A 10847-nucleotide genomic window follows, 5' to 3' on the forward strand; every position below is an offset into this window, starting at 1 on the left:
TGCTTGTCGGCCTTCCCAACTCCGTCCTCCACAGGCTGCAGATAATCCAGAACTCTGCAGCCCGTGTCCTCTCCCACACCAAATCCGTGACCCCATTCTGTCTGTCTGTCTGTGTCTCTCTCTGTCTGTGTGTGTCTCTGTCTCTGTCTGCGTGTGTGTGTGTGAGTGTGAATGTGTGTGTGAGTGTCTGTGTGTGTTTATGAGTAAGTGTCTGTGTGTGTGAGAGTGAGTGAGTGTGTGTGAGTGTGTGTGTGTCTGTGTGTGAGTGAGTGTGTGTGAGTGAGTGTGTGTGTGTGTGTGGCTGTCTGTGTGAGTGTGTGTGTCTGTGTGTGAGTGTGTGTGTGTGAGTGAGTGTGAGTGAGTGAGTGAGTGAGTGAGTGTGTGTCTGTGTATGGGTCTCTGTGTGAGTGAGTGAGTGAGTGAATGTGTGTGAGTGAGTGAGTGTGAGTGTGTGTGAGTGAGTGTGTGTGTGAGTGTGTGTGTGTCTGTGTGTGTGAGTGTGTGTTAGTGAGTGAGTGTGTTAGTGAGTGTGTGTTAGTGAGTGAGTGTGTGTGAGTGTGTGTGTGTGTGTGTCTGTGTTAGTGAGTGAGTGTGAGTGAGTGTGTGTCTGTGTTAGTGAGTGTGTGTTAGTGAGTGAGTGAGAGTGTGTGTTAGTGAGTGAGTGAGTGTGTGTGAGTGTGTGTTAGTGAGTGTGAGTGTGTGTTAGTGAGTGAATGAGTGTGTGTTAGTGAGTGTGTGTGAGTGTGTGTTAGTGAGTGAGTGTGTGTGAGTGTGTGTTAGTGAGTGTGAGTGTGTGTTAGTGAGTGTGTTAGTGAGTGTGTGTTAGTGAGTGTGTGTGAGTGTGTGTTAGTGAGTGCGTCTCTTTCTCTGACCTCCGGAGTAGCCTTTCCCCAGAACCATCAGAGAGCGCGAGCGGCGGCCAAACCGCGCCGGTCGCCTCGACCCTTCAGATCCCGACAGCCGCTTCCCCACACGCCCCGGACCTGACTTACCCCGCGGAGGCCCTCCCTGGCTGTGGCCGGTTTCCCCGCCGCTGTGAGCGAGTGCCCCGAGCGGCCTGGGCTGTCGGGGAGAGCGGCGCGTCACCCGGGAAACGCCGCTCACAACCTGCGACACCGCACTCGCCCGCTCCCAACAGCGCCGCCCTCAGGCCGGCGGTGTCATGTGCAGCGCCCTCCCACTGTAAACAATGTTTTTACCCAGTGAGTGAATGAGTGAGTGACTGAGCCCCTGTAATCCTCAGTGTAATCTCACTCAGTGACTGAGCCCCTGTAATCCTCAGTGTAATCTCACTCAGTGACTGAGCCCCTGTAGTCCTCAGTGTAATCTCACTCAGTGACTGAGCCCCTGTAGTCCTCAGTGTAATCTCACTCAGTGACTGAGCCCCTGTAATCCTCAGTGTAATCTCACTCAGTGACTGAGCCTGTTGTCCTCAGTGTAATCTCACTCAGTGACTGAGCCTGTAGTCCTCAGTGTAATCTCACTCAGTGACTGAGCCTGTAGTCCTCAGTGTAATCTCACTCAGTGACTGAGCCTGTAGTCCTCAGTGTAATCTCACTCAGTGACTGAGCCCCTGTAATCCTCAGTGTAATCTCACTCAGTGACTGAGCCCCTGTAATCCTCAGTGTAATCTCACTCAGTGACTGAGCCTGTTGTCCTCAGTGTAATCTCACTCAGTGACTGAGCGTGTAGTCCTCAGTGTAATCTCACTCAGTGACTGAGCCTGTTGTCCTCAGTGTAATCTCACTCAGTGACTGAGCCTGTAGTCCTCAGTGTAATCTCACTCAGTGACTGAGCGTGTAGTCCTCAGTGTAATCTCACTCAGTGACTGAGCCTGTAGTCCTCAGTGTAATCTCACTCAGTGACTGAGCCTGTTGTCCTCAGTGTAATCTCACTGTGCAACTGAGCCTGTAACACACCTTCAATGTAACCTCACGCGACCTGAAGACGGGGAAGAAGCGGGCAAGGCGGAGGGATTGAGGGAGAGTGTTCCAGAGTTTTAGGGCTGAAAGCGTGACCGTCGATGGTGGAACAGAGGGCACGAGCGACAAATAGGAGTCCATAGCCAGTCAGTGTAACTTCACTGTGTTGATGACTGAGCCTGTAAATGTACCCACAGAGTAAAACTCAGTTTGAGCCGTATTGACTTTGAACTCACATAGTTTAGGATACCAACATTGCAATGTTGGGGAACGCACAAGAGATTGAATGAGACATTAAATTGAGATAATATAATAATAATCTTTGCATTTGATACAGCGCTTTTAACGTCTTCTCAACGTCTCAAAGCGCTTCACAGAATAGACTGTAAGACGAATTCACCATATATTTGTGGGCAAAATGCAGTAGCCAATTGCGCGCAGCAGTGTCCCACAAACAGTCGTGGATTGAAAATGACCAATTTATTATTGTTTTGTTTTGGAGGGATTATTATTAGACATGTGGAGTAAGGAACCTTGCCCAAGGTTTCACCCTGCCTGGAATTGAACCCAGGTTCTCGTTTGCAAGGTGAGTGTATTAACCACTGAGCTACAGGACTCTCACCTGCCTGTTCAGATTGAAGTTAAAGATTCCATGTCACATTGTCTTTCACTTCAGGAGGATGTCTCAAAGTTCTTCACAGGATTCACCTTAAAGTGTGTATTTTGTAGGCAAACATGACAACCAATTTTCACTCAGCAAAATCTCACAAACAAGTCAATGACCAACTGTTTCTGGAGGATTGCTGGCTAGGACAAAATGTATTAAAATCTCTGCTGGTGTCCTGGCCACAATCCTCCGGAAATAAATGGTCATTGACTTCATGGTTGCTTGTGAGATATTGCTGCATGCAAATTAGTTATGTTCACCAAAAATACAGTTGCTGCACTGTAAGGTACATCCTGTGAAGCATTTTGAGACATCCTGCTGAAGTGAAAGAAACTATCAAATAAAAGGATTATCATTAAATTGTTAGTATTTATTGGCATCCAGTGTGTGACCTTGCAATACACCATCATTGTAAACTCAGAGAGTGACTGAAACATGCAGACTGACACTGCAGCGCATCCTCGTTGTAAACTCATTGTGTTTATCTAGTGAGTGTCTGTGCCTGTAGGTTGGGCCATGTCACTGTGCTGCATCTCATCCTCAGCACTGACAGCTCACTGAGTAGCTCAGGGAGATTTCAGATTGAATTTCCCAGCCTATCCTGAGTTAGCTGCGTAACATTGGGACTGCTTCGGACAGGAACCGTCTGCAAACAAACACCGTCTGGATCAGGGGAAAATTAAGTGTTTGTGAAAACTTTAATGGGGTGGGTAGGGGGTGTCAGTAGATTTTTTTGTGTGGTAGGCCAGGAATGAATTAGCATGCAGGGCAATGGAAAAGACCTGACACCATTAGGGACTCCCAGGTTACTAATAAAAATAGAAACTGGTGAAAAAGCAAGTTTTAAGCAAATTGCTACCCGAGTAAACTCGCTATGAATCTTCTGGCACCTCAGCACATCTCCCAGACCCATTCCAAACACTCTCAGGAGACAAGAATGTCATCCAACAAAATGCTTGACCCAGTTGAGCCTTGCACTGTCAACTAAAGCATTTGCAATATAATCTTTGATAATAAACAGACAGTCGCAGTAAATAATACTGGTAACAGCAGGGTGATCTGATACTCAGCTTGTACTGTATTGAATATCCTTTCACTCGTAAACAAATCCCTTGACACCCTGGTACCTCCCTACCTTTCTGTCCTGCTTTCTCCCCACTCGAACGACCTTGCAATACACCATCATTGGCTATCTCTGGTCTCTTGTTTGTCCCTCATCCCCTCCTTTTCACCATCGGTGGCCAGCCCCGAAGGTTTGGAACTCTCTTCCCCAATCCCTCCACCTTGCCCCCTTCTTCCCCTATTTTGGATCATGACTGAAGACCTTCCTCGTTGACCACGCTTACAATCACCTGCTCCCGCTCCCCCACCCCAGCTAGGCATCAGGCTCCGCCGCCATTAAGCACTCCCAGACGCTCCCCTGTGTGAAGAGCGCTGGATACATGCAAGTTGTTGTTATTCAAGAATAGCAAAAGTAGACATTGAGCAAGCTCCTGTGCTACAGAACTATTTTGGTAAGGCAAACTTTGCATTGGCATTTATTGGATTTCTGACATTACGTTGACCTCTCAACAGCAATTTACTGGAATCTATTAAAGTCTGTTTGCATATCGAGTTGACCAACGTTGCTTATGAGCACATGGATTTGCACCTGTTGAGAGGCATCACACTCAGACTCATGTCAGTCTGACAGAGAGACAGCTCTCTAAATCGCAGAGTGAAGGGTCTATTTCAACCACAAAAGCAAATAACTCTATATTGTGGAAATGTCAGGTGTAGCAGGTCACTCAGCGAACATTCCCAGTTCCCTTGAAGACTCCAAGTCAGATTCTGCCACTCCCACTGTTGCAGAATTGGAGGAGATCTTGAAGAGCAACAAGTTCCCATTTCACCACATTGACGAGGTTTGGCCTAACCTGTACCTAGGAGATATGTGAGTAGACTTAACTGGCTTCACATATCATTGACGTCAAAGGCTGATGCTGGGTCATTCTGAAAAACATTGTTTTGATAATGTTTGTATTGAGAGGGTCTAATAACAAATTTAAAATGTACTTTTATGGTAAATCATCCATGTGATTTCAAAATGGGTGCTCTTTATTTAGACATTTATGTTGTCATAGAGAAAAACAATAAGCAGGGGTGGTAAGATTATTCAATAATGTAACAGTTTTGTTGATGTAGCCAAGTACTATTCTGTGCCTTTTATTAAGATTAGCAAACAGACCTCTGTGTGCTTATAAATAACTGTATCAGAATATTAAATAATAAAGGACATCAGATTATGGATGAAAAATGTGATGTTTCATAACAGAATGTTTTGATGAAACAATTAGAGAAGTGACAAAACTAAAGTTCATCACGTGCCTGCCAGTACGTGATGGATTCAAGGCGGAAAATTTGTTTTGTATTAGTGTCAGCGTCATTCAATTGTCTATAAATCTCTGTGCACCAACGCTCCCGAAAGCAGTATTTTGTTCTCTGGCACAAAGGATCATTTCACACTGCGTGCAAACTACACTAACTAATATAAAGCAATTTGCATGAAGCTTTCATTACAGTGCCTCAAAATCACATCTGTATGTTAAAGCCTAATGGTTAGATTGATTTTTAGAAACAATGGGAGGACGGTAGGGTGGGGATTCTGGAAGGATGAGATTAAATGAGACGATGCCCTCTTGTGGCCTTGTCTTCTTAATAGGGCTTGATGCTGTCCCCGGTTTGTCAAAACGGGAATGTTCAGTTTAACAGAATCAATATTCCTCATCTCAAAGCAAGAAGTTCCTAAAAGGGAAGTTAAAAGAAAAAAAAAGGATATTGTGAGTGCGATTAAAATATATTTCCTACTACCCCTTGTCTCACTAGCACGATAGCCCAGGATACATTTGGCCTTTGGAAGATGGGCATCACTCATGTCTTAAACGCTGCACACAAGATGCTTGGAGGTGATGATTTCTATGGCACCAGTGTGGAGTACTACGGAATAGCAGCCAGTGACTTACCAGGGTTTGATATTGCTGCCTATTTTCATTCTGGAGGTGAATTCATACATCGAGCACTTGATACCCCAGGAGGTAAGAGATCATCGGAAATCTCAAAACCAGCCTTACTCTCCAGCTATTTTTAATCAGATAGTGTGCGTCACAGAACAAGTTAAATTCATATTGTGATGTCTTAGTTCATGTCAACAGCTAAAAAAAATTTGCCCACAAAATATACAGTCAATTCACTTTACAGTATATTCTGTGAAACGCTTTGAAGCATCTCGAAGACGTGATAAGGCGCTATAACAAATGCAAGGATTCTTATTATTAATACTGTAAATCCTACAGAATCCAGACAATACACACATTGTAAAATTGGTTATGAAAATCAACCTGAAAAATGAATTCAAATGCAACTTTATTATCTTAACCTAATCACTTTTTTTTCAAAAAAATCTTTTGGTTTTCGATTGGTTAAGAAAAGGTATCATCAGCTTGGTTTAGTCGGTAGCACTCTCAGCTCTGAATCAGAGGTTATGGGTTATGTCAAATGAGATGTTAAACCATGGTGCCACCTGTCTGTTCTGCAGGTAAACTTTAAGATCCCGTGATACTATATAAAAAAAGCAGGGAGTTTCTCCCAGAGTCCTGGCAAGACCAACAGTTCTCCGTATCAGTTGGTTTTTCACCTCATGATTGTGTCCTGGCACACATAGCTGCTGTGTTTGCTGACAGTGATTAACATTTGACAGCAAAAATGTATGAAGCCCTTTGAGATGTTTCACTTTGGGTGATTCAAATGCAAGAATTATTATTAAGACCGCTTTTCGAGCTGGTTCTGGGCTACTGAATTCTGTGCAGGAGAGGACGAAGAGAAAAACAGGTGTACTTAAACTGTTTTAACACTTGAGACTGTTGTCAGATGTGCAGCGACTTCTTTCTGGGGGATCATGGAAAATACACAGAAAATATACCAACCTTACACCAACATCAGGAAAGCTTAATTACTGTAAATAGTAACTCCAAGCCCATAAAACAATGATGTTTGTAATTTTAAAAAGTTAAACCCTGGTGAACTTGTTCACCAAGTAGGTGTCATACTTGGAGGTACAGAACAGTACCAATAGTACTACACAAGGAAATAGTCAACAATAATAATCCTTGCATTTGATATAGCGCCTTATATCGTTGAGATGTCTGAAAGCGCTTCACAAAATATACTGTAAAGTAGATTTGACTGCATATTTTATGGACAAAATGTGGCAGTCAATTGCACACAGCAATGTCCCACAAACAGTCATGGATTGAGTGACTATTACCCCCAGAAAGTGAACTGCCAATCGACTAACAACTGGGCTTCTACTTATTGCTAGCTAAATAGAGGCTTGTGTGCCTAAAGTTAAGAATAGGCTCTTACCTCTGAAATGTTGCAGTTTTCAACAACATTGTTGAAGGAGAAACTCAAACAGAAAAATACAATGCATAAAATAAAGCTACCTCGATTACATACAACAAACAATACATCAAAATTAGTAGACGCTTTCAATTGATTCTGGCACAATTGTTGAACCGTTCTTCTAACTATAATCAGTCACGGCCTATTTTCATTTATTATTTAAAATTACATGGCACATGATAGTTTAATTACATATAATAATGACAGCCTCTTCTATAAATGATTTAATGCTGCAAAATATAACAAAGTATCAATTGTAAATCATTCATCCTCATCCAACAGTGGAGTGTTGGTTCCAAATGATCATGAATTGACTGACAAAGGATATGGATTCTTGACATTTCTGTGGTGGATGGTCAGTGATATATTGCCCAATGTGATATCTATGTTTGTGTAGAAGATCTCATAATTATAGTTACTATAGAAGTCCTGTAGCTTATTAGTTAGAGCACTCGTCTTGCAAACGAAAGGACCTGGTTCGATTCCCGGGCAGGGCGAAACATTGGGCAAGTTTCCTTACTCCACACACCTCTGTTTACCTGGCAGTAAGTAGGAACCCGGTTGTTAGTCGGTTGGTTGGTAATAATCCCTTCAAGAAAACAAAAATAATAATAATAATTTGGTCACTCAATCTATGATTGTTTGTGGGATACTGCTGTACCCAATTGACTGCCGTGTTTTGCCACAAAATATACAGTCAATTCACTTTACGGTATATTCTGTGAAGCGCTTTGAGACGTCTCGAAGACGTGATAAGGCGCTGTATCAAATGCAAGGATTATTATCATTATTACATGGATAAAAGCAATGAATGGAATTGACTCGATTTGAAATGTGGATTTTCCTTTATTGATACCTTCTAAAAATATAAGCTTTAAGCAATGTGCCCAGGCCGTCTAAGAGACCAGATCACAGCACACTCAAACAGAGAGAAAGAGAGAGGGAGGGAGGGAGAGACCGACCTTCCAAGACCTGCTGATGAGTTAGACTGGCAGTCTAGTCATCAGCAGTGCCCTGGAATACTGCAGACTTGTCCAGCTCAGGAACCAGACGACTGAAACCGCCAAAGAAGGCTGGCGCTTGATTCAGACATTGCGTTGCAAACAGGTTTAGGTTAAAAAGGTTAGCTAATGTTGCTCTTGAAACAACTCAGGTGCTGAGCCAGTAATCCAACAGCAGAGGGCGATCCAGATCTACCTAAATTTTATTCACTGCCGTTATGAAGGAAAGTAAAGTGCTGTTGCTGTGTGATGATTTAATTTGTGGTAAGTGGTAAATATTTGAGGACCCAATGATACGCAATCATTTCATTCTTCCCTGTTGGTATCTTCTGAACATTGTTGATTTAAAACAAGGATGCATTTCATAATAGTATATAGTATAATAACTATATTGTGTAGTATAGTATAATAACTATATTGCGATAACGTGCAAAAATAAACAGTTACGGATTGTAACGATGATTAGTTAATAATGCTTGCACTTGGTGTATAGCATATTTCATATCAGTAAAATGTCTTAAAGTGCTTCCTGGGATAATACTGTAAAGTGCAGTGAATGTTTGCCATATAGGCAAACATGGCAGCCAAATTGCACACAGCAATGTCACATAAACAGCTATGGAGTGAGTGACCAATTTTATTTGGGGGATTTATTGGCCAGGACACTGGGAGAAACTCCCTTCTCTTTTCGAATAGGGCCATTGGATCTTTAACCTGAAGACCTCAGTTTAATGTCTCATCCAAAGGATGGCATCTCGGATAATGCATCACAGCCCCCAAACAACGAAGTAGAGTGTCAGCATAGACTATGTGAGTTCAAGGCCCAGCGTTAGCTTAAACATACAGCCTTCTGACCCATTGGCAAGAACTCTGGAACTGAGTGAGGCTGACACTAAGAAGTATTAAGAAGACTAATGACTGTATTAAGAAGACTAATGATTGCATTTAATGTATATCCCAGGGAAGCTCCTAGTGCATTGTGCAGTCGGAGTCAGCAGATCTGCCACTTTGGTGCTGGCCTACCTGATGGTATATCACAGTCACTCGCTGGCGGAGGCAATCGAGACAGTGACCGCTCGCAGACGCATTTTTCCCAATCGAGGTTTCCTAAAGCAGTTACGTAAGCTGGACCAGAAGCTAAAGGAAGATAGGAATGCTCGGAGATCCCTCAGGAATGTCCACCAGACCTCATCGGGCAACGCCTCATAACTGCTCAAAATACCACAAATCCGGATTGACCATCCTATCCCGCATCCGGGCCTTAAATCAGACAACTCAACATCCCATTGTTTCATAAACAGAGATAAAGACTCCACCTCAATTCTTATTTTAATCAAAATGAGCTTCCACTGTGCGTGTTGCCAAGAGATTTATCTTTGATTTCACCCTTGACTTACAGAAAGATAAATCATAACATTATGTACTCAGGATAGTGGAACACCCTTTTATGTCATGAATTTGGTGACAATAAATGACAGATTGTGGCATACCCCACCCATCCCCTCCCCCGGTCTTAGCAAATGCACGCAACTCTCTACACACACTACCACTGGATGGCTGTAATGTTCCATTTAAATTCAATAGATAATTTTGCACACATTCTCAAAAAAACAGTGAAAAATATTCATCTCGTAGCCTGACTGTCACAATCTATTTGTGTCTGTTTCATTTACAGGCTCCATGGTTGGAGGAGTTTTGTGATCCACTGCCCTGCAGCCATGCTGATTTATCGCATGTTAACTCTGGGACTATTAGTTTAATTTGGGATGTTTTCCAAATCTATTTATTAAATATTTTAAATGTTTCTTTGACCCAAGGGGAAGTGATGTTGGAGGTGGGGGGGGGAGGAGTGGGACATCCTTCTTTCTAAAGGGAAATGGTGTTATCCTGTTGATGTGCCAGCACATATCCTGTGTACACAAAAAAGCAGGCATAGTAGGAGGCCATTCAGTCCATTGAGCCTGAACTACTATTTAGGGACCTTGAAAGATTTTATCCCAATGCCTTGCCTTTTCACTACACCTCTTAACACCTCTCATACCCAATTATCTGTCAATCACTCTTCTAAGTATCCTTATTCCACATTACCTAATTATAATACTTACAATTGATATAGTACCTTTCACATCAGGAAAAAGTCCCAAAGTGCTTCACAGGATATGCTGTAAAGTGTGGTCACTGTGTTTTGTGGGCAAGCGTGGCTGTCAATTCGCACACAGCAATGTCCCACAAATAGCAGTGGAGTGAGTGACCAATTTTATTAGGGCGATTGTTGGACAGAACACTGTGAAAAACTCCCTTTTCTTTTAAAATTGTGCCATGGGATCTTTAACAGCCACCTGAACAGGCAGACAGGGCCTCGATTTAATATCTTGTTTGAAGGATGGCACCTCCAAAAACACAGCACTCCCCCAGCACCGCACTGGAGTGTCATCTTCGGCCATGTGATTCCAAGTCCAGACGTGGGACTTGAACCCACAACCTTCTGCCTCAGAGGCAAGAGCACTAACTACCAACTGAACTAGGCTGACACGCATACTTGTGGGGAAGGAGGAATGTTGGTTGGTTAAAAAGAATTAAAAATTGCCACACACTCTTTATATCATTAATGTTGTTGTACCTTGTGTGTTGTTTCACTGTCTTAGTAGCTTAGTGCACTTACATGGTGAAGTACTGATCCACACAGACCAACTCTCTGGGGCAGTAGGTATACACGAAGAAGGTCTCAGGTTCAATAGTTGGTCTGAATGGAGTTAACTCATCTCAACTAGGAAGCAATTGGAGGAATGCTACAATCAGCACCAGTGAACCTGAGCC

General features: G+C 42.9%; 2 protein-coding genes across 2 annotated transcripts in view; one reads left to right on the forward strand and one right to left on the reverse strand.

Annotated features, from left to right (window-relative positions):
• samd8 (sterile alpha motif domain containing 8) overlaps positions 1-1083 on the reverse strand; it is a 28749-nt gene extending 27666 nt beyond the window's left edge. Inside the window, exon 1 of the mRNA XM_007898817.2 lies at positions 993-1083. The gene's annotated coding sequence lies outside the window, so the exon portion shown is untranslated. The remainder of the gene's footprint in view (positions 1-992) is intronic.
• A 3043-nt stretch (positions 1084-4126) lies between these two features.
• LOC103181954 (dual specificity protein phosphatase 13) lies at positions 4127-10177 on the forward strand. The gene is made up of 3 exons (XM_007898764.2): positions 4127-4522; positions 5455-5663; positions 8992-10177. The coding sequence occupies exons 1-3, from the start codon at positions 4356-4358 to the stop codon at positions 9237-9239; spliced, it is 624 nt and encodes a 207-aa protein (XP_007896955.2). The 5' UTR covers positions 4127-4355; the 3' UTR covers positions 9240-10177.
• The last annotated feature ends 670 nt before the right edge of the window (positions 10178-10847 follow it).

Source organism: Callorhinchus milii, unplaced genomic scaffold (genome assembly GCF_018977255.1).
Source record: "Callorhinchus milii isolate IMCB2004 unplaced genomic scaffold, IMCB_Cmil_1.0 Scaffold7, whole genome shotgun sequence".
Classification (NCBI taxonomy): Eukaryota; Metazoa; Chordata; class Chondrichthyes; order Chimaeriformes; family Callorhinchidae; genus Callorhinchus; species Callorhinchus milii.

Bases quoted from the DNA above. Each gene is read 5' to 3' on its own strand.
- LOC103181954 (XM_007898764.2), top strand. From the start codon at position 4,356: ATGTCAGGTGTAGCAGGTCACTCAGCGAACATTCCCAGTTCCCTTGAA. The intron at 4,523-5,454 runs GTGAGTAGACTT...TTGTCTCACTAG, and splicing joins AACCTGTACCTAGGAGATAT to CACGATAGCCCAGGATACAT. The intron at 5,664-8,991 runs GTAAGAGATCAT...TGTATATCCCAG, and splicing joins AGCACTTGATACCCCAGGAG to GGAAGCTCCTAGTGCATTGT.